Genomic DNA, 24424 nt, shown 5'->3' with positions numbered 1-24424 from the left:
GGAGGTTTTTTTTGTTCATTTTCATTCTTTTTTCTCTATTCTTGTCTGTCTGTCTTATTTCAGAATGCCTGTCTTCAAGCTTTGAGATTCTTTCCTATGCTTGGTCTGTTCTGCTGTTAATGCTTGTGATTGCATTAACACATTGTAGTGTGTTTTTCAGCTCTATCAGGTTGGTTACGTTATTTTCTACACTGGCTATTTTGTCTGTCAGCTCCTGTATTGTTTTATCATGCTTTTTAGCTTCCTTGGATTGGGTTTTAGTGTACTCCTGTAGCCCAGTGATCTTCATTCCTGTGCATATTCTGAATTCTATTTCCATTTCAGGCCAGTTCAGGACCTTTACTGGAGAGATGATACATTCGTTTGGAGAATAGAAGGCACTCTGGCTTTTTGAGTTTTCAGGGTTCTTGTGCTGATTCTTTCTCATCTTTGTGGGCTTATGTACAGTCTTTTAGGTTGCTGGCCTTTGGATGTTTTTTTCCCCCTTTTATCCTATTTGACGACCTTTAGGGTTTGATTGTGTTATAAAGGGGATTCAGCTGATTGGCTTCATTTCTGGAAATTTTGGGGGGGACCAGCACTCTGCTCCCAACTGTATTGCACCCAGACTTTGTTCTCTGTCTCCTTGAGGTTAGGAATCCACTGTGTTGGTGGGGACCAAAGTGTTCCTGGACTGCTGGTCACTACACTTTAATGGGTGGTGACAGTCAAAGCATTTCATAGTGTGGTGATAGCAGGGTCCATCCTTGTAGCAGCAGCTGCAGCAGAGTGCTAGTGGGTGCCAGGGTGCTTGGCTCCCTATGGGCATTCACCACAGTGGCAGGGGCAACGCAGCTGGGTGGTGGGTGGAGGCCCTTTGTTGGTTACTGTGCACACAGTTGTGCTGGAGGTGGTGTTGGCTTGGGAGCTGGTGGGAGCAGGTCTAGGTGCCTTCTCTGTGCCCCATAAGCAGAAGTGGTCACTCAGGGTGGGAGAGGATTCGCTGTTCTCTGTGCAGTGTTAGTATAAGAGCAGGGTGCAGGCAGGGTTGGGGTTGGCTGGCTCTGCCCACCAAGGCTCCGTCTACAGTGGTGGTTGGCAGGTGGAGGTAGGGTGGATTGCACTCTTGTTCACTGGTGGAGAAAGGAAAGCGAAACCTGCCCATACTGACATGTGCCAGCAAAGTGATGTGTGGAGTTGCCATGGCCTCAGGGGAAGCTGACATGTGGGGAGGCAGTCTGGGCTGATGCATGGTCATAGATGCCACCCCTCTGCAGCTCTCCACAGGTCAGGCATGGTCCACCATTGCAGAAGCTGTGATATAGCTCCCAGGACATGTGAGGCTGCCCTGCAAGCATGTGTGGCCAGGCTGGGTCCTTGGGAGAGGCCAGCACACCAAGGGATGGTCAGATTGAACTGGCCCCGTCTGATGGGCAAGACCATCTTGCAGAGATCAGGTCTAGCAGTTCCTCTTGAAGTAAAGCCACCTATGGTTGCAAGTTGAGCTTAGGGGCATGACCACTCCTAAATGTGCTCTGCTATGGATGCTCCTGCATCAAACCTTCTGGGCTCCACATCAACTGGATTGCTGCCCCTACCTCTTCTCTAAGAAGCTCTCCCTGCCAATTCAAGTGTCCATGGTGGTCGAAGGGGGGTCTCTGCCTGCCAGGGTTTCAGAGGCCTGTGGCGAGTGCAGGTTGCTCCTTGCCAGTTCAACTCACCTGTTCCCCTGGAGCTGCTGGGATCCAGGAACGAGTCCTGGTGCAGTGCACAGTAGCCCCATGCAGGGTTCCCAGCTTTCTCCCCCTTCAGCCTAGCTTCTGTGTCTTCCCTGTGTACACTCTTGGTGCCTTCCCTCTGAAGATCTGTTAGAAGCACACCAGTCATCTTGGTCTCTCAGTGGGAGCTGTTTCACCTGGCTGCATCTAGTCAGCCATCTTGTTCTCCCCTACTGCTTATAATTGTATCTTCTTTGTGTATTGAACCTTCTATTAACATATACATTCTATTTTGTTTCTAAACTTTTTGGTTTAGTGTCTGTTTTATTTATTTTTAGTATAGTCACCTCCACTCTCTTTTGGTTTCAATTTGCATGGAATATCTTTTTCCATCCTTCTACTTTCAATCTATTTGTGTATTTGGGTCTAAAGTGTATCTCCTGTAACCACCATATATAGTAATGCATCACTTAACAGGGTTATTTTCAGAGGGATATATTATTAGGTGATTTTGTAGTTGTGAGTATCTCTAAAACATACTTAGAATAGGTATAGCCTACCATACACCCAAGCTATCTGGTGTAGCCTGTTGCTTCTAGCTACAAACCGGTTCAGAATGTTAATCTGCTGAATACTATAGGCAGTTGTAACACAATGGTAAGCATTTGTGTCTCTAAACATGGAAGAGGTACAGTAAGAATGTGGTTTTATAATCTTATGGGCCCACTGTGATATATGCAGTTTGTCATTGACCAAAATGTTGTTATGGTGGCACATCACTGTAATTGAATTATGTTACTTTGTTATTCTGCCAATCCCTGTCTTTGATTGTACTGTTTATTTCATTCACATTAAAAGTAATTACTGATAAGGAGGGACTTCTCTCATTTTTCTATATGTTTTCTTTATATCTTATAGCTTTTTTCCCTATATTCCTGCATTAATGCTTTTTAAATGTGTTTAGTTGATTTTTTATTGTGAAATGTTTAAATTTCTTTCTTATTTTCTTTTGTTCACATTCTATAGCTATCTTTTTGTGGTTGCCATGAGGATTACATTTAACATTCTAAAGTTATAACATTCAAATTTGAATTTATGCCAGTTTAAATTTATTAACATAGAAAAACTCTGCTCCTGTAATAGCTCCATGGTCTCCTCTTTTGGTTGTTGATTATCACAAAATTACATCTTTATACATTTTTCTAATCTGAAACATAAATAATTTTTTAAATGTATTAGCCTTTGAAATGATGTAGGAAAGAATGTGGAATTAAAACCAAAGTTAAAATAATGCTAGCCACACTTTGGGAGGCTGAGGCGGGTGGATCACGGGGTCAGGAGATCAAGACCATCCTGGCTAACACAGTGAAACCCCGTCTCTACTAAAAATACAAAAAATTAGCTGGGTGTGGTGGGGGGGCACCTGTAGTCCCAGCTATTCAGGAGGTTGAGGCAGGAGAATGGTGTGAACCCGGGAGGCAGAGCTTGTGGTGAGCCGAGATCGCGCCACTGCACTCCAGCCTGGGCGACAGAGCAAGACTCCGTCTCAAAAAAAAAAAAAAAAAAAAAAAGAAAAATAAATAATGCTAGCCTTTAGACTAATAATTTTCTTTAAAGTATTAGTCTCTTAAATCATTTAGATAACAAAAAGTGGAGTTACATATCATTGTACAGTAATACAGGCTTTTATAATTGCCCATATATTTACCTTTATTGAGTTCTTACTTCTTCATTAGGGTTTGAGTTAGTAGTGTTTGTGTGTATGTGTTTTAATTTATTTTACCCTGCAGGTATCCCTTGAGAATTTCTGTTTGGCAGGTCTGGTGGTAACTGACTCCCTCAGCTTTTCTTTATCTGGGAACATCTGAAGTTGGGATTTTTAAAATCTAGGAACATCTCCCTTACTTTTTAAGGACAGTTTTGCTGGTTATAGAATTAGTGGTTGACAGTTCTTTTAGCACTTTGAATATATTTACCTGCTGTTTTTTGACCTTTAAAGTTTCTAATGAGAAATCTCCCAGTCTTACTGATGATCCCTTGCAGGTGTTGAGTCACTCCTATCTTGATTCTTTTAAGATTGCCTCCTTGTCTTTGTATTTTGAACATTTGATTATCGGGTGTCTTAGTGTGGGTGTCTCTGAGTTTATCTTACTTAGAGTTCATTGAGCTTCTTGGATGTTTATATTCATGTCTTTTATCAAATTTGGGAAGTTTGGGGCCATTATCTTTTCAAATAATCTCTTTGCCCCTTCTCTCTCTTTTTTTATTCTGGTACTCCTACATGTGTATGTTGGTTTGCTTGAGGGTGTCCCATGGGTCCCTTAGGCTCTTGTTACTTATCTTCAATTATTTTTTCTTCCTATTACTCAATCATTTCTATTGTCTTATCTTTAAGTTAACTAATTGTTTCTTCTGCCTGCTCAAATCTGCCTTTGAATCCCTCTAGTGAATTTTTCATTTCAGTTGTTATACTTCTCAGCTACAAAATTTGATTTTGGTTTCTAGGCTTTTTATCTCTTTATTGATATTTCTATTTTGTTTATATAATGTTTCCTTGACTTTTTCCACAACTTCCTTTAGGTCTTCGAACATCTTTAGGATAGTTGTTTGTCTAGTAAACCTACTATCAGATCTTTTTCAGAAACAGTTTTTTATTTCTATTTTTATTAAAAAAATTTGTAGATTTGTAGAGATGGTGTTCTATGTTGCTCAAGCTGGTCTTGAACTCCTGGCCTCAAGCTATCCTCCTGTCTCAGCCTCCCAAAGCACTGGATTTCAGGTGTGAGCCACCGTGATTCATTTTGATTCATTTTTTCCTTTGAAAGGTTCATACTTTCTGTTTCTTTATATGCCTTGTGATTTTTTTTTTTTTTGAAAAATGGACATTTGAATCTAATGATGTGGTAACTCTGAAAACCAGATTCTCCTCCTTCCCCAGGGACTGCTGTTTTTATTGTTTTTTTTTTTTTTTTTTTATTGTTCTTGTCTGTCTCTGTGCCAAAGATCAGCCTGAGTTGGAACTTAATGTCTTCTTTTGTCTTTCCTAAGTCTGTACCTTTCTCTGAGAGTGTGCAGTCACTTTCTAATTTTCTCTGTAAGTCTTTTGAATAGGTCAGTTGCTTTTGAATGCCCTAGTCTATTATATTTTCCCAAAGGAGGAAAAAGAGAAAAATCAAGGGGGACAGGGAAGGAAAAGGGCGTTGGCCCTTTATGTCTGCTGGCAGTCACTTTAGCCAGAGGAGCATGGGCCTGCAAACAGTGGAGCTAGGTCTAATGGACACATAGCTATTTGTCTGCACCTCTGCAATCCAAAGAAGTGATCCACAGCCACAGCATAGATCTCTGAAATTTGGAGGCAGTGTTCTTTTTGTCTGTCTTGACTCTTGTAAGGTATGTGTATGCTGCTCCAGGAGTATGTGCACAGCTGCCTGCTATAGGGGCGGCAGGGGCGGGGCGGGGTGGGGGGTATAGGGAGCTGTTATTTTCTTAAGTGCTGATGTTGACCAAAATGAACTACAGTTTCCCATCCAAGCCTTCCCTTGGAAGTAGCAGGCCTTCAGTAGATACCAGAGTTGTCAAAATAGTTATCCACTGGACAGATTCTGCCAGTGCAGTTATTGTCTAGGTGGAAAGATCGATTCCTGGTGAGTCTGCCGTTTTTCCAGAATCTTCTCTTTCTCGTGTGCTTTTGCGTGTTGTTTGCCTGTTGAACTGTATTTTAGAATCTCAATTATATTTAATTTACATTCTCTTTCTTATTATTTTTATATCTGGCCCAATTCTGTGTCTGCTTTATTTTACCCTTGCCTCTCATGACCATGTGTCACATTTGCTTGCTTATCTGTGTGTTTTGTAATTCTTTAATGTGAAATATATAAGAAACAGCTGAGACTGAAGTCAGTAAACTTACCTCCAGGAAAGGGCTTATCTCCTCTTCTTTCAGTCTGTTGAAGTGAGGTGCTGCATCAGGCTGATCTGTATTTGATATAGATCTGGTCTTTTATGACAGCTTTACTTTGATTGAGTTTATCACTACTTTAAATATTTTGAAGTTAAGGTTCTGAGATTTCTTTCACAAGGAAAACTGAAGAGTGGTGAGATGCTGAAGATATCTTTGTGCTTTGCTGTGAAGCCCAAATCTTCTGAGCTGAGGGAGAACATGTTCTCTTTCTCTGCTTTGCAGCCTGGATGCTTATTCTCTTGTCTGTCCAGTTCTTTCCCCCAGTGTTTTGTGCCTCTGGAGAGCACTCTTCCCCTTGCCCTGTGCAAGAGCTTTGAGGGTAGCTGTGAAGGCCTGCAGTTTCTCCCAGCTTTTCTGTGCCACCTCCATCCTTCAGTTGTTGAGTGTCCTGAGTGTCTTCAGAGGGATATCTTCCAGTTCTCCTTTCCTCCGTTTCACTGCCCTGCTCGCAGTCAAGGGAGGTTAGCTGCCTTGTGCTTGGGAAGGCTTCCCATACTTCACAGGTTCATTCTCTCAGTTCTCTTCCTCTCCTGCAGCCTTGGTTTACTCACCCGATATCCCTGGTGAGTACCTGTGGGAATCAGTTGATGGGTGAGTGTCAACTCTCTGCTACAGAGAGTTGTAATTTTAGTTTATCACTTTAGTGATTACACTACAGTGTAATTTTAGTTTATCACTTTAGTTTATATGCAGTTACTCAAGGTTTGGCTGGCTTCTCCTTACCCTGTCTAACATAGATTCTTTTTTCTCTTGTATCTCTGCCAGGCGTCCAAGCACATCTTTGAGTCACTTCTGTCTCATGAAAGTATTGTCACTTTCTGAAAACTAGTTCATGTAGGTTTCTTTTCACCCTTAATTATTTTATTTCTTTTTTAAACTATGCTTTTGTCATTAACCTGGCTTTTTTGGGCTAATGGGAAAATGATTGTTATCTTGTAAACAACTTCTATTTAATATCTGAAGTTTAAAAAAATACTTTGTGATACCACTTTCCTCAATAGAGAATATATCTTCATCAACCTTGTACTTCATATAGTATGAATTATAATGGTGCATTACATTTATTAAGTATTAGTTACCTGGGTGGACACTGTCCATGCATCATCTCATTTAATACCCACAAACTTGAGAATACATAATATTATATCATCCTCATTTTCCAGTTGAGAGCCTAAGCAGGTAGGTCAATATTACATAGCGAATTATAAACACATAACTCAGGGTTGTCCATCTCTGGGACCGCGTTTGCAAATTGACGTCCAAAGATGGGGCAGGTGTGTAACATAAGTGAGTAAAGCAAGTGGGGTATAAGAAAAATAACAAAGCAAGTAGCATGATGAATGACAATTAATACTCAGCCTAGATACTGACAAAAAACTACAGGGTAGTCAGTTCTGTGACAAACTTTCTTGGGGAATATACACCTCATTTAAAGGTGATGGTCATTTCTCAGCTGTAGCTAGTTGTTGCCCGTGTGAGAATGTAGGTCCAATCTTCCCAATTTTCTGATTTTTCAGTAGAAGCCAGAAATCTGTATTTTTCACATGAAACCTCTTAGCTTCTACATGTCGGTAGCTGGTTTAAATAAAACTAAAATCCAGTGTGCAGACCTACATGGTGAATTTTTTTTTGAAATTTTAAATTTCAAATCTTTGTGGATACAGAGTAGGTTTATATATTTATAAGGTATATGAGATGTTTTCATACAGGCATGCAATGTGTAATAATAGCATCATGGAAAATGGGGTATCCATCCTTCAAGTATTTATCCTTTGTGTTACAGACAATCTAGTTATACTATTTTAGTCAGTTTAAACTGTACAACTATTATTAACTATAGTCACCTTGTTGTGCTATCAAATACTAGGTCTTTTTCATTCTTTCTATTTATTTTGTACCCATTAACCATCCCCACCTCCTCCCCCCAGCACTACATTGTGATTTTGAAATTAAACATGTCCATAGGCCCAACCTGTTATCTGCAGCCAGTTTTTAATCTATGTAATAAGGTCTGAACTCTTTTAAACTGTTATGTCGTACTATCTCTCAGTGCTTAGTTTCATGTATGTACTAAATAGATTAAGGAAGTGAAGACCCTTATACGTAAGCTACACAGATACAGATATATATTTTATCTGAAACACCAAGTCCTTCATTCATCTGCCTTAAGCAATGAAGTTCTCATATAAGATATGTCTCACATTAAGCTGATGCTCACCCGGAGATGATGCTCCAGGTATTATGAATGCTTAGTTTATTCTCGTTTACTAATCATGACTTTCTTTCCCCCTCTTCTTTTTTTTCTGTGATGTAGCTTTCACTTTCAGAAGAACAGAATGAAGTAATGAAAAATGGCTGTGAATCTAAAGAGCTGGTCTACCTCGTGCAGATTGCTTGTCAGGTGATTTTGTGAATATATTCTCCATTTCATATGAAGTTAAGAATTAGGTTGAGTGATGATTAAATTTCTTTCTATAACGTGATTTGCCTAAAGGATATAATCCACAGAAAAATACTTATATAATACTGAAATGAGATTGTGCAATAATGACTATTGTAAGAAAATAAATGGTATTATTTTAAAACAGAAATAAGTGTATTCATACAATACTACATGGAATGTAGAGTTGAGCATTGCAACTTGCATGTCTCCTCTTTGCACTTTTAGAAAGTTCCTAAGGCTTTTGACGCTTATGAGTAAATAACAATGACTGTGGTAATCAAGATTTTTTGTTTCATTGTTTAATCTATACCCTTAAGTGAAAATACTTTTATTAAGGCTAAAGGAAAGATATTTATTGATCACTACATTAAATGATTCAGCTATTGATCACATATTATGGCAAAAGAGTAGATTATGTCATCTCTGCTTCAGATGCACACTTTTTGTAACTGAGACATTTTCTCTTCGGTGTAACAATAGGATATGTGCATGTTTTTGTAGCTTGTTATTTCTTGACTTTTAATATTGGAACTTTTTTGAAGGTAATGACCATGACTTGTTCTTAATGAGACTTAAAATATGTCATTTGTAGCATTGATTATTTCCCCCATCATGTAAGCACTTAGTATAGTTCTTTTATTCACTTATTCTACATTCTTTGAGCTTTTTGCCTACTGGTGAATTAGTCATTGTAAAGAAAGCATTTAGGAGGAAAGCTTTCTTCTATACAAAGTTTTCAGCTATCTTTGGGAGAGAGTAAGATGTGGGCATTTATATTTTTTCTCAAAAAGTATTAATCATGTACCTGAAGCTAAATGATCCAAAAAAGTCCAATGCTTTCATCGTGTGTGATATACTGAAGTTTTTAGTTGTGGTCACCTTAAGGAAAACTTACCAGAATTAAGTGCGTTTCTTTTTAGGTGTCAGAGTATAGGATTGGAAATCAAACTTTAGCTTGTATATAAATAAGTAAGATGGCCAAATTCACGTCTTGTTTATATATGTTTTATTGCATGTCACCTCGGCTTCTTTGAGAATGTAGGGAAGCTCTTAATTACTAAGTTTCATGTCATATTTCATAAAATGCTTCCATTTGGTGAGTTAATTTTTAAGTGAAAATATTGAGTGCATTTATGGTAGTTATTACTAATAGATGGATGAAAATCATATCTTTTTTATCTAGAGTACATCGTTGGTGTGTCAGGAATGAATTTCTTAATCCCTCTACAACCTAAGACATTTTAGCATCTCTTTTTTCTCACTGTTAATTTCCATATGCTTCGAGAATGCAAATGTTCTTTTTCTTATGAACAAAGCATAACATGAAAAAAATTAAAAAAAATCTGTGCTGTTTTTTAAAATGACCTTCAGAAGGCAAGCATGATATTTTGGTACCAAATATTATAACGTATAATTGTTACTTGATTGTATATTCATGTACAGTATTAGTGACCTAGATAGATAGTTCGTTTCCTGATGTAAGTATCTTGTCAAGCTTCTTAAAAAATTTCATACTACTTGGTATACCATTTGTTATATCAAAGTAGTAATTTAGTGCATTGTAATAATGCATTTGCACCTGTTCTTTGCCTCATTGTATGTAATCATTGATATATTCCCATGGCTTACTCCTGTATTCTTGCCATATTGTGTTAGCCATAACCCATATTAGCCTAGAATCATACTTTTTTATAACTAAGAGAGAAAAAGACATACAATTAGACTCTCTAATTTTGCAAGTGAGGAAACTGAGGTCCAAATTACTGAAGTTGGTGTCCTAAGCTATACTGAGTGTTAGCAGTGGGGACTACAAGGATTTCAGTTTCTTGACTGCCACCTTTTTCTGTGTCTATTTCACTCTATAACAAATTTGAGAAACTGCTTAATCTTCAGATAAGACCACCATTATACACTGATGTAATCTGTTTCGGAAGCTACTTATTTACAAATTTTATATCTCTGTCAGTTTCTACTTTTTAATAATATCACTTGATGTTCTTTTTATTTAACCAAAATTCTTGGTCCTTCATCTTAACCCTTTCTTCTCTTGTTCTGTTAGCTTATAAAAGTGACAGATTGATTGGCTGTGATCTTTTTTCTTTCTGTAAGTTAAGTGATACTGATTTCTTTCAGTCTTATCTTGGAAACTTTGAAATGTGTCTATGCCTGCCCTTAAAAGTTTTTATTTCTTTCTAAATTGTGAGCCCAGAAATGTAAACTGTCTTCCAGTTTACATTTGGAACCTTCAAATCTAGAGCCCCTAAGGGAGCACCCAGGCCAACTGGGGACTGTAATCTTAGTGATAGTAAAAATATTTAAACAGCTGATATAGCATGGACCCAAAGCAATAGAACAGATACTAGTTATACCGATCTCATTTACCCATATTGGTGTGTCTTAGCTGAATATTAGCCATGGATAAAATGCTTTTTAAGATGTCTTGAATAATAGGTCTGTGATGCTGTGGTGAGCCCACAACTCCCTCCCTTTCATAGTAATTAATTAGAATTACATGTCGTGCTGCAGATATCCCCTCCCTTATCTTTTTATTCTGTTCTCTGAGTAAACGAACAAAGGTGTCTGTTGAGAGAACAAACAGATCAGCTACTGTGGATGAGGAACCTTCTCAAGAAAGTTAATGTATTTAGTTTGAAATTAATGGAAATTAATAAAAATTCTAGTAATCTCAGGAATATGTCACAGTAGATATAAAATTTAATAATTTTAAAAGGCCAAAATTAGATAAACCCAGACACTAATTATATTGAGCCCCACTACACAGAATAAAACGTTTTGTGAGTTTAACATCAGTGTTACCAGGTCCTAAAAGTATTCTATCTTTTAGTGCTTTATTCTTTAGCAAATAAGCATCAGCTTTTAAATGTTCATTTTAAAATGGCAAATGTAAGCCCAGCTGTGGCGGGTGTTTTTTTCTACCTGTGCTGTAATAAAAGTCTTGTTTTGATCTTTTCTTTCTGCAAATCTAGTTTTGTTGGTATAAGAATAATTGTTGCTTAGTAAAATACTTAGGATTTTAATGTTTCACTGTCAGCTTTATAGTAGTTGATATTAATGGTTCCTATTCAAGTTAAGAGTGTATTAACTACCTTTGTATTTTAAGCAGAATTCATCAATATTTAATAGTTTGATTTTTCTGAAGATCAAGTATTTTATAAATATATACAGTAATCTGAATGCTCTTGTGTCATGGTAGGTGGGGTAATCACTTGGTTTCAGGGGAATGCTTCCTTGCCTCAGAATATCTCCTGTGCTCTCATGTTCTCATGCTTGAAATTCCATCATCAAAAATGCATTCCTTGATATTAAGTAACTCCTTTTCCATTCAGGGCATTAGAAAATGCTGTTAAGTACAGGAGTGGGAGTAAATATTAACATTTATAGAACATATGTGCATGAACAAAATATATAGGCAGATTGCTAGGATTTTTATTTAACCTCATAATGCTTCTGTGAAAGGTAGGTGTCATTTATTCCCATTTCATAGATGAGTAAAGTGCTGTTCATTGATGTTGAGTAACTTGCATACATTTCTGTATTTAGGATAGGGCCAGGCTGAGATTTAAGTCTCTCCCTCTCTCTCTCTTTTCATTGAACTTCATCCATTTAAAAAGATAATTGATAGCATCCATTGTTTTTCAGATAATCCCATGACAAAGGGACTTCCAAGGACATAAGCAAAGACTGTTCTTAGAATGACAGTTATTTCTAAAATTTGTCCATTTCTTTCCATTTTTATTGTTACCAAGCTAGCTCAAGCATGATCTCTTGTTTGGGCTGATGTTTGCATCCCATAATGTATTATAACCTTATAAACTGCCAGAATGGTACAAAATGTAAATCAAATATTGTTAGTATCGTGGTTGAAACTCTTGAATAGATTCCCACTGCATGTAGAGCTAAACCCAAACTACTTACCGAGGTCTACGAGGGTCCTACACTATCTGGGTATCCCTGCCTCTTCTACATCATGTCAGGACCATCCCTCCTCACTCCCATGCTGTGGTCACACCAGCTTTCGGGCAGTTTGTAAAAGGGCCTGAGTTCTTTCCTGTACTTTGATCATCCCATGACTCCGTTCACACTGTGCTCTTGCTACATCTGGTAGCTTCCCAGTCTTTAGGACTTGATTTAGATAACACCTCCTTAGAAAGGCTGTTTCTGACCCTACGTGAAGTAGATCCCTCCTTATTTCTTCAGAGTATGAAACTATCATTTTATTTATGTGTTTGTTTACTTTAAAAAGTATTTGTTTTCCTCACTAGAAACAAATTCTAAGAAGTCAAAGGTTTATTGTTTATCATTTCTGTATCGCATCTCTAGTGCTTACTACAGTGCTTAGCACCATGTGAGTGGTCAGTAAATAGCTAGTGAATAAATGAGTGAAAGAAGAACAAATTCTTATCATAGAAATCTGATCCTACATATGTTGGGATATTTTTTTCTCATTCTGCATCCTCAGCCTTATCAAGAATTGTTGATTTTTGTCATGCTTGGATAGTAGTAGTTGGTAGTAATTGGTAGTAATGCTTGCTCTTTTTTTGACAAGATCTCTCTCTGTCACCCAGGCTGGAGTACAGTGGCATGATCACAGTTCACTACAGCCTCGACCTCCCAGGCTCAAGAGATCCTCCTGCCTCACCTGGCTAATTTCGTACTTTTTGTAGAGACAAGGTTTTGCTGTGTTGCCCAGGCTGGCCATGAACCAGCTCAAGTGATCCACCTACCTCTGCCTCCCAGAGTGCTGGGATTATAGGCATGAGCTATTGTGCCCAGCTGGTAGCAATAATTACTAAGATGAAAAATTAGCAAATTAAAATTTTGGCAGGAGTATATAAGGAAGAGATTTTGATTTATTCCTTTACAAAGTTATTGAACTTTAAAAATACTCTGATTGTTTATTCAGTCTGTTTGGAAATTGGTTGATCAAGGCTCTATTTTATTGATTGATTGATTGATTGATTGAGAAGGAGTCTCGCTCTGTCACCAGGCTGGAGTGCAGTGGTGCGATCTCGGCTCACTGCAACCTCCAACTCACAGGTTCAAGTGATTCTCCTGCCTCAGCCTCCCAAGTATCTGAGATTACAGACACACGCCACAATGCCCAGCTAATTTTTGTATTTTTAGTAGAGACGGGGTTTCACCATGTTGGCCAAGATGGTCTTGAACTCCTGACCTCATGATCCACCCGCCTTGGCCTCCCAAAGTGCTGGGATTACAGGTGTAAGCCACCGTGCCCAGCCAATCAAGGCTATGTTTTTACATATGAAAGTACTTTACATTTAAAGTTCTTGTTTTATATCTGCTGAAAATACAAAGTATTTACTAATTTTATAATTTTACTCAGTGAATTTAATGTAGTTTTAGATGATTTGCAAATTATGTGTTAGATTTTTAATTTTATAAATGGAGATGTATATAAAAGATCAGACTTTTTGCTGGCCTAAAAATATTTTTAAGAAGTTGAAAGAAATCACTTCATGAATATATGAGGAACTACATTTTGAAATCTAATTCCCTGCCTTAACTTTTTGAAGCTCCCGAAGGCATTTGTGTGGTTGGCAGTTGACACTTATTTTTTTGAGTAACACTACTTAGATGGAAGATGATTATTTTTCAAAAAATTAATAACTTTTTATTTTTCAGACAAGTTTTACATTCACAGCAAAATTGAACAGGAAATATAGAGTTCCCATATGCTCCATGTTTTGACACACATGCAACATCCCCCACTATTGACATCCCACACCACAGTGGTACATTTGTTATCATTGATGAACTTACATTGTTACATCATTATCGCCCAAGTTTATAGTTTACATTAGGGTTTACTCTTGGAGGTGTATATTCTATAGGTTTAGAAAAATGTGTAATGACATGTATCACCAGTATAGTATCATACAGAATAGTATTATAAAAATCCTCCGTGTCCCTCCTATTCATCTTTCCCTTTTCCCTAACCCCTGACAACCACTGATCTTTTTACTGTCTCCCTAGTTTTTGCCTTTTCTAAGATATCACATAGTTGGATTCATACAGTATATAGCCATTTGGATTGGCTTCTTTCACTTAGTAATATGCATTTGAATTTCCTACATGTCTTTTTATGGCTTGAGAGTTCATTTCACTTTAGCACTGAAAAATATTCGTTGTCTGGTTATACCACATTTTATGTATTCATTCATCTACTGAAAGACATCTCAGTTGCTTCTAGGTTTTGGCAATTATGAATAAAGTTGCTATAAACATTTGCACGCAGGTTTCTGTGTGGACATAAGTTTTCAGTTCATTTGGGTAAACACCAAGGAGCATGATTACAGGATTGCATGGTAAAAGTGTTTTTAGTTTTATAAGAAACTGCCAAACTGCCTTTGAAAGTGACTGTGCCATTTTGCATTCCCAGCAGCAATGAATGAGAGTTCCTGTTGCTCTACATCCTTGCCAGCATTTGTTGTCAGTGTTTTTGGATTTTGGCCATTCTAATATGTTATGTAGTAGCATTTCATTGTTTTAATTTGGAATTCCCTAATGACATATGATGTTGAGCATTTTTATATGCTATTTACCATCTGTATATCTGTCTTCTTTGGTGAGATGTCTGTTCAAATCTTTTGCCTGTTTTTTAATTAGGTTGTTCATTTTCTTACTGTTGAGTTTTATGAATACTTTGTGTATTTTGGTTTACAGTGCTTTATCAGTGTGTCTTTTTTTTTTTTTTTTTTTTTGAGATAGAGTCTCACTCTGTCGCCCAGGCCGGAGTGCAGTGGCGCAATCTCGGCTCACTGCAAGCTCTGCCTCCCGGGTTCACGCCATTCTCCTGCCTCAGCCTTCCGAGTAGCTGGGACTACAGGCGCCCGCCACCACGCCCAGCTAATTTTTTTGTATTTTTAGTAGAGACAGGATTTCACCGTGCTAGCCGGGATGGTCTCGATCTCCTGACTTTGTGATCCGCCCGCCTTGGCCTCCCAAAGTGCTGGGATTACAGGCGTGAGCCACTGCACCCGGCCATTGGTGTGTCTTTTGCAAATATTTTCTGTCGATTTATGGCTTATGTTCTCATTCTCTTGACATTGTCTTTTGCAGAGCAGAAGTTTTAAATTTTAATGAAGTCCAGATTATTATTTATCTTTTTCATGGATCATGCCTTTTGTGTTTTTTAAAAATATCATCGCTGTAACTAAGGTCACCTAGATTTTCTCCTTTATTATCTTCTAGGAGTTTTATAGTTCTGTATTTTACATTCATTCAGTCTGTGATCCATTTTGAGTTAATTCTTGTAAAAGGTGTAAGGTCTGTGTCTAGAATCATTTTCTTGTTGCATGTGGATGTCCAGTTGTTCCAACACCCTTTAACAAGTCTGTATCATGTGTCCATTGTATTGCCTTTGTTCCCTAGTCAAATGTCAGTTGACTTTTGTATGGGTCTGTTTCTGGGCTCTCTGTTCTGCTCCATTGATCAATTTGTCTATTCTTTTGGCAACACCATGCTGTCTTGATTAGTATGGCTTCTTTTTTTTTGTTTGTTTGTTTGTTTGTTTGTTTGAGACGGAGTCTTGCTCTGTCGCCCAGGCTGGAGTGCAGTGTCGTGATCTCAGCTCACTGCAAGCTCTGCCTCCCGGGTTCACACCTTTCTGCTGCCTCAGCCTCCCGAGTAGCTGGGACTACAGGCGCCCGCCATCACGCCTGGCTAATTTTTTTGTATTTTTAGTAGCGACAGGGTTTCACCATGTTAGCCAGGATGGTGTCGAGCTCCTGCTGCCTGTCTCAGCCTCCCAAAGTGCTGGGATTACAGGTGTGAGCCACCGCACCCAGCCTAGTATGGTTTTATTATAAGTCTTGAAGTCTGGTAGTGTCAGCCTTCCAACTTTGTTTTTCTTTTCTTTCAGTGTTGTCTTGTTTTTTCTGGGTCTTTTGCTTCTCCGTAATACTTTAGAATCAGTATCAACAAAATAACTTGCTGGGATTTTGGCTGGAATTGTATTGAATCTGTAAATCAGGTTTGGAAGAACTGGCATCTTGACAATATTGCCTTCTTATTCATGAACATGCAACATTTCTCCATTTATTTAGGTCTTTGACATCTTTCACCAGAGTTTTGTAGTTTTCCTTATATAGCTGTTATGTGTATTTTGTTAGATATATAGCTGTCTGTGTAGTTTGTTTTTTGGGTGCTACTATAAACATTAATATATTTTTAATTTCAAATTCCCCTTGTGTGCTGGCTCATGCCTGTAATCCCAGCACTTTGGGAGGATTAGTAGGAGGAATGCTTGGCGACTGAGGCTAGGAGATTGAGATCAGGGCAACATAGTGAGATCTCATCTCTATAAAAAATTTAAAAATTAGCCATGTGTGGTGGTGTGTGCCTGTGGTCTCAGCTACTTAGGAGGCTGAGGCAAGAGGATCGCTTGAGCCCAGTACATTGAGGCTGTAATGAGGCATGATTGTACCACTGCACTCCAGCCTGGATGACAGAGTGAGACTTTGTCTCTAAAAAAAAAATAATAAAACCAAACAAAATTTCTCTTGCTCATTGCTGGTATGCAGGAAACTGATTAGGTTTTTTATATTAACCTTATATTCTGCAGCCTTGCTATAAATCATTTATTAGTGCCAGGAATTTTTTGTCAGTTCTTTTGATTTTCTATGTAGATAATCCTGTCTTCTGCAAACAAAGTTTTATTCCTTTCCAATCTGTATACCTTGGGTTTCCTTTTCTTATTGTATTAGCTAGGAATTCTGATACTATTTTGAAAAGAATTGATTACGGAACATCATTGCTTTGTTTTTGATCCAAGTGGGAGAGTTTCAAGTTTGTCACCATTAAGTATGATGTTAGCTGTACGTTTTTTGTAGATGCTCTTTCTCAAGTTATGGAAGTTCCCTTTATTTCTGGTTTGCTGAGAGTTTTTTATGAATGGGTGATGGATTTTCTTAAATGCTTTTTCTGCGTTTATTGGTGAAATCATGTGATTTTTATTCTTCTTTAGCCTGTTTATGTAATGGATTACATTAGTTGATTTTCAAATGTTGAACCAGCCTTGCATTCCTGGGATAAATCTCACTTGGTAGTGGCATGTAATTGTTTTTATATATTGTTGGATTATAGTTGCTAGTACTTCATTGATGATTTTTGCATGTATGTTCATGAGAGATATTTGTCTGTAGTTTTTTTTTTTTCTTTTTTCTTAGAATGTCTTTGTCTGGTTTTGGTCTTAGGAAAATGTTGGCCTCCCAGAAGAAGTTAGACACTTCTCTCTGCATCTGTCTTCTGGAAGAGTTATAGAGACTTGCTATAATTTCTTTCTTAAATGTTTGGTAAAATTTACCAGTGAATACATCTGGGCTTATTGGTTTCTGTTTTGCAAAGCTGTTAACTGTTAATTAGATTTCTTTAAGGACTATATCTTTTTCTTCTTGTGTGAGTTTTGGTGGATGTATCTTTTTAAAAATTGGCTAGTTTCATCTGTGTTACAAATTCACAGGCATAGAGTTGCTCCTAATATTTTTTATTGTCTTTTTAATGTCCATGTGATCTGTAGTGACGGTCCTTATTCATATGTAATGTTAGTAATTTGTGTATTTCTCTCTCTCTTTTTAAGTTAGTTTGGCTAGAAGCTTCTCAATTTTACTGACATTTTCAAGCAATTCACTTTTGGTTTTGGTAATTTTCTGTTTTCAGTTTTGTTGATTTCTGCTCTAATTTTTAGTATTTATTTTCTTTTCTTTACTTTGGATTTAATTTGCTCTTCTTTTTCTAGTTACCTAAGGTAAAACTTAGATTATTGTTATTAGATGTTTCTTCTTTTCTATTTCAATAGCTTTTTGGGGAAGCGGTGGTGTTTGATTATATGGATAAGTTCTTTAGTAGTGATTTCTGAAATTTTGGTGTACCCATCACCTGAGCAGTGTACACTGTGCACAATGTGTTGTCTTTTATCCCTTCTTCCCATCATCCCCCTGCCAAGTCCCCAAAGTCCGTTGTATCATTCTTATGCTTTTGTGTCCTCATAGCTTAGCTCCCACATTGTACAACATACAATGTTTGGTTTTCCATTCCTGAGTTATTTCACTTAGAATAATGGTCTTCAACTCCATCCAGGTTGCTGTGAATGCCATTATTTTGTTCCATTTTATGGCTGAGTAGTATTGCATGGTATACCACATTTTCTTTATCTACTCATTGATAAATGGGCATTTGGGCTGCTTCCATTTTTTGCAGTTGCAAATTGTGCTGCTATAAACATGTGTGGGCAAGTGTCCTATGATGACTTACTTTCTTCTGAGTAGATACCCAGTAGTGGGATTGTTGGATCAAAAGGTAGATCTACTTTTAATTCTTTAAGGAATGTCCACACTGTTTTCCATAGTGGTTGTACTAGTTTACATTCTCACCAGTTTTCCCTTTTTACCACATCAATGCTAACATGTTTTTTTTTATTTTTAAATTATGGCCATTCTTGCAGAAGTAAGGAGGTATCACATTGTGGTTTTGATGTGCATTTCCCTGATAATTAGTGATGTCGAGCATTTTTTCATATGTTTGTTGGCCATTTGTATATCTTCTTTTGATAACTGTTTATACCCTTAGCACACTTTGTGGTGGAATTATTTGTTGTTGTTGTTGTTGTTGTTGTTTTGTCTTGCTGATTTATTTGGGTTCCTTGTAGATTCTGGATATCAGTCCTTTGTCTGATGCATAGTTTGTGAAGATTTTGTCTCACTCTGTGGGTTGTTTGTATACTCTGCAGAAGATTTTTAGTTTAAGTCTCATCTGTTTATCTTTGTTTTTGTTTCATTTGCTTTTGGGTTCTCGGTCATGAAGTCTTTGCCTAAGCCAGTGTCTGGAAGAATTTTTCCAATGTTATCATCCAGAATTTTTGTGGTGTCAGGTCTTAGATTTCAGTCTTTGATTCATCTTGAGTTGATGTTTGTATAAGGTGAGAGATGAGGATCCAGTTTCATTCTTCTACATGTGACTTGCCAATTATCCCACCACCATTTGTTGAATAGGGTGTCCTTTCCCCACTTTATGTTTTTATTTGCTTTGTCAAAGATCAGTTAGCTGTATTTGGCTTTATTTCTGGGTTCTCTATTGTTCTGTTGGTCTATGTGCCTATTTTTATACCAGTACCATGATGTTTTGGTGACTGTGGCCTTATAGTGTAGTTTGAATTTGGGTAATGTGGTACCTCCAGATTTGTTCTTTTTGCTTAGTCTTGCTTTGGTTATGTGGGCTCTTTTTTGGTTCCATATGAATTTTAGGATTGTTTTTTCTAGTTCTGTGAGAAATGATCATGGTATTTTGATGGGAATTGCATTGAATCTCTAGATTGCTTTTGGCAGTGTGGTCATTTTCACCATATTGATTCTACCCATGAGCATGGGATGTGTTTCCATTAGTTTATGTCATCAATGATTTCTTTCGGCAGTGTTTTATAGTTTTTCTTGTAGAGATTTTCAGCTCCTTGGTTAGGTATATTCCTGAGTATTTTATTTATTTATTTATTTGCAACTATTGTAAAAGGGATTAAATTCTTGATTGTATTCTCAGCTTGGTTGCTGTTGGTGTATAGCAGTGCTGTTGATTTGTGTACATTGACTTTGTATCCTGAAACTTTGCTAAATTCATTTATCACATCTAAGAGCTTTCTGGATGAGTCTTTAGGGTTTTCTAGGTATACAATCATATCATTGGTGGACAGCGACAGTTTGACTTCCTCTTTACCAGTCTGAATGCCCTTTATTTCACTCTCTTGTCTGATAGTTCTAGCTAGGACTTCCAGTACTATGTTGAATAGAAATGGTGAAAGGAGGCATCCTTGTCTTGTTCCAGTTCTCAAGGGAATACTTTCAACTTTTACCTGTTCAGTATAATGTTTGCTGCGGGTTTGTCATAGATGAGTTTTATAAGGTTTGTCCCTTCCATACTGATTTTGCTGAGGGTTTTAATCATAAAGCAATGCTGGATTTTGTCAAATGTTTTTGCTGTGTCTATTGAGATGATTGTGTGACTTTTGTTTTTATGTTTATGCTGTGTATTACATTTATTGACTTGGTTATGTTAAACCACCCCTGCATTCCTGGTATGAAACCCACTTGATCATGGTGTAATATCTTTTTGATATTCTCTTGGATTCAGTTAGCTAGTATTTTGTTGAGGATTTTTACATCTGTTCTTCAGGGATATTGGTCTGTAGTTTTCTTTTTTCTTGTTATATCTTTTCCTAGTTTTGGTATTAGAGTGATACTGGCCTCATAGAATGATTTAGGGAAGATTCCCTCTTTCCCTATCTTTTGGAATAGTGTGAATTAGGATTGGTACCAGTTCTTCTTTGAATGTCTAGTAGGATTCAGCTGTGAATCCATCTGGTCCTGGACTTTTTTTTGTTGGCAGTTTTTTAAATTACCATTTGAGTATTGCTGCTTGTTATTGCTATGTTCAGAGTTTCTATTTATTCCTGGTTTACTCTAGGAGGGTTGTATAATATATTTCCAGGAATGTATCCATCTCCTCTAGGTTTTCTAGTTTGTGCACATTTAAAGTAGTTCATAATATCTTTGAATGATCTTTTTATTTATGTGGTTTTAGTTGTAATAGCTCCCATTTATTTCTAATTCAGCTTAGTTGGATCTTCTCGTTTCTTTTCTTGGTTGATATTGCCAATGGTCTAGTGATTTTATTTATCTTTTCAAAGAACCAGCTTTTTCTTTTATTTTTCTTTTGTATTTTTTTTTTTCTTGTTTCAATTTCATTTAGTTCTGCTCTGATCTTGGTTATTTCTTTTCTTCTGCTGGGTTTGGGTTTGGTTTGTTCTCGTTTCTGTAGTTCCTTGAAGTGTGACCTTAGTTATCTATTTGTGCTCTTTCAGACTTTTTTGATGTAGGCATTTAATGCCATGAGCTTTCCTCTTAGCACCACTAGTGCTGTATCCAAAAGGTTTTGATAGGTTGTGTCTCTGTTATCATTCAGTTCAAAGAATTTTTAAATTTCCATCTTAATTTCATTGTTGACCCAACAATCATTCAGGAACAGATTATTTAATTTCCATGTATTTGCATAGTTTTGAGGGCTCCTTTTGGAGTTGATTTCCAATTTTATTCCACTGTGGTCTGAGAGAGTACATGTTATAATTTCGATTTTCTTTAATTTGTTGAGATTTGTTTTGTGGCCTATCATATGGTCTGTCTTGGAGAATGTTCCATATACTGATGAAAAGAATGTATATTCTGCAGTTGTTGGGTAGAATGTTCTGTAAATATCTGTTAAGTCCATTTGTTCTAGGGTATAGTTTAAGTCCATTATTTCTTTGTTGACTTTCTGTCTTGATGACCTATTTAGTGCTGTCAGGAGAGTATTGAAGTCCCCCACTATTATTGTGTTGCCATCTGTGTCATTTTTTAGGTCTAGTAGTTATTATTTTACAAATTTGAGAGCTCCAGTGTTAGGTGCATATATATTTAGGATTGTGATATTTTCCTGTTGGATTAGTCCTTTTATCATTATATAATGTCGCTCTTTGTTTTTTTAAACTGTTCTTACATTAAAGTTTGTTTTGTCTCATGTAAGAATAGCTATTCCTGCTCACTTTTGGTGTCCCTTTGCATGGAATATCTTTTTCCACCCCTTTACCTTAAGTTTATGTGAGTCCTTGTACTTAGGTGAGTCTCTTGAAGACAGCAGATACTTGGTTGGTGAATTCTTACCCATTGTGATATTCTGTATCTTTTAGGTGGAGCATTTAGGCCATTTACAGTCAACGTTAGTATTGAGATGTGATGTACTATTCTATTCTTCATGCTAGTTGTTGCCAGAATACCTTATTTGTTAGTTTTTCATAGTGTTACTGTTTTATAGGCCCTGTGAGATTTATGCTTTAAGGAGGTTCTATTTTGGTGTATTTTGAAGTTTTGTTTCAAGATTTAGAACTCCTTTAAGCATTTCTTGTAGTGCTAGCTTGGTAGTGGTGAATTCTCTCAACATTTGTTTGTCTGAAAAAAACTTTTTTTTCCTTTCATTTACGAAGCTTAGTTTTTCTGGATACAAAATTCTTGGCTGATAATTGTTTTGTTTCAGGAGGCTAAAGAGAGGCTTCCAGTCCCTTCTAGTTTGTAAGGTTTCTGCTGAGAAATCTGCTGTTAATCTCATAGATTTTCCTTTATAGGTTACCTGATGCTTTTGCCTCCAGCTCTTATGGTTCTTTTCTTTAGAAATCCTGATGACTATGGGCCTAGGTGATGATCATTTTGCGATGAATTTCCTGGTTGTTCTTTGAGCTTATATTTGGATGTCTGGCTCTCAAGCAAGGCCAGGGAAGTTTTCCTTCACTGTTCCCTCAAATATGTTTTCCAAACCTTTAGATTCCTCTCATTTCTTGGGAATACTAATTATTGTTACGTTTAGTCATCTAACATTATCCCAAACTTCTTGAAGGCTTTGTTCATTTTTTAATATTTTTTCCTTTGTCTTTGTTGGATTGGGTTAATTTGAAAGCCTTGTCTTTGGGTTCTGAAGTTCCTTCTTTTACTTGTTTGAATCTATTGTTGAAACTTTCCAGTCTATTTTGCATTTCTCTAAGTGTGTCTTTCACTTCCAGAAGTTGTGATTTTTTTTTAATTTATGTTATTTCTCTGGAGATTTTTTTGTCCATATCTTATATTATTTCTAAAATTTCTTTAAGTTGGTTTCACCTTTCTCTGGTGCCTCCTTAAGAAGCTTAGTAATCAACCTTCTGGCCGGGTACAGTGGCTCACGCCTTTAAACCCAGCAGTTTGGGAGGCTGAGGTGGGCAGATCACCTGAGGTTAGGAGTTTGAGACCAGCCTGGCCAACATGGTGAAACCCTGTCTCTACTAAAAATACAAAAGTTAGCCAGGCGTGGTGGTGTATGCTTGTAATCCCAGCTACTCAGTAGGCTGAGGTGAGAGAATCACTTGGACCCAGGAGGCAGAGGTTGCAGTGAGCTGAGAACGTGCCACTGCACTGCAACCTGGGTGACAGAGTGAGACTCTGTCTCAAAAAAATTAATTAATAAATAATTAGCCTTCTGAATTATTTTTCTTGCAATTCAAAGAGTTCGTTTTTGTTTGGATCCATTGCTGGTGAGCTGACGTGATCTTTTGGGGGTGTTAGCCTTGTTTCGTCATCTTACCAGAGTTGTTTTTTCTGGTTCCTTCTCATTTGGGTGGACTATGTCAGAGGAAAGATCTTGGCTTCAAGGTCTGCTGTTCAGATTCTTTTGTCCCACAGAGTGCTCTCTTGATGTGGTGCTCACCCCCTTCCCCTAGGGATGGGGCTTCCTGAGAGCTGGACTGCAGTGATTGTTATTGCTCTCCTGGATCTAGCCACCCAGTGGAGTTACCAGGCTCTGGGCTGGTGCTGGGGAGTGTCTGATGTGATCCATCTTCAGGTCTCTCAGCCATGGATGCCAGCACCTGCCCCAGTGGAGGTAGCAGAGGAATGAAGTGGGCTCTGTGGGGGTCGTTGGTTGTTCTGTTTAGCATACTGGGTTTTTTGAATGCTTGTTATGCTAGCAGTGAAGTTGTCAGGTGGACAGACTCAGGTCCTGTGGTTAGCCAGGATGTTACAGGTCGTGGAATTAGCTGTCATTTTCTCCTTTCTTAGAGCAGTTTTTTAATGAGTTGCTGTAATGGCGTGAGTTGGTTTGCTTCCAGCCAGGCGGTGGCGCTTTCAAGAGCATCAGTTGTGGTAGTATAGAGGGGATACAAGCTTGGCTAAGGTCTCCCGGATAAGTAGTTTGGTTTCTCAGGTGAAGGGTGAGGCCATGGAGTTCCCAAGGGATTATGTCTTTTGTCTTCAGCTACCAGGGCAGGTAGAGAAAGACCATCAGGTGGGGGTAGGGTTAGGCGGATCTGAGCTTGGGTGAGGGTTGCTGCAGGCGCTGTGGGGGATGGGGTGTGATTCTCAGGCCATTGTAGTTATGATCTAAGGGGGATTATGACTGCTTCTGCTGCATCATACAGGTCGCTAGGGAAGTTGGGGAAAGTTGGCAGTGACGGGTTTCATCCAGCTCCCATGCAGCCAGGAAGGCCAGTCTCACTCCTACTGTCCCCCATCAACAGCACCAAGTTTATATCCTGTCAGCTGGTGAGCAGGACTGAAATCTTGCCCCAGGCTACAAGCCTCCCTGCTGAGAAAACACGCAGGGCTTTCAGGCTTCACCCCTCCCCATCTACCTTGTCTTCTGTACTGCTATCTGTGCTTCCTGTTTACCTCCCAACCCAACCTGGATTCTGCCTAGGAAAATTTGCACTTCATCAAAGTTATTACAAAATTGAGCTGGAAC

At 37.9% G+C, this 24424-nt stretch overlaps 1 protein-coding gene across 10 annotated transcripts in view; it reads left to right on the top strand.

Annotated features, from left to right (window-relative positions):
- The window catches only part of ARHGAP32 (Rho GTPase activating protein 32), a 318023-nt gene that overhangs the window by 181317 nt on the left and 112282 nt on the right, over positions 1-24424 (top strand). For all 10 annotated transcript variants that reach the window (XM_055356379.2, XM_063693674.1, XM_031016043.3 and 7 more), the window contains one exon: positions 7973-8059. In XM_055356379.2, coding sequence (XP_055212354.1) covers positions 7973-8059 — 87 coding nt within the window. The remainder of the gene's footprint in view (positions 1-7972; positions 8060-24424) is intronic.

Source organism: Gorilla gorilla, chromosome 9, assembly GCF_029281585.2.
Source record: "Gorilla gorilla gorilla isolate KB3781 chromosome 9, NHGRI_mGorGor1-v2.1_pri, whole genome shotgun sequence".
Taxonomy (NCBI): Eukaryota; Metazoa; Chordata; class Mammalia; order Primates; family Hominidae; genus Gorilla; species Gorilla gorilla.
Note: the sequence above shows the minus strand (reverse complement) of the source record. Positions and strands in the feature narration are given on the sequence as shown.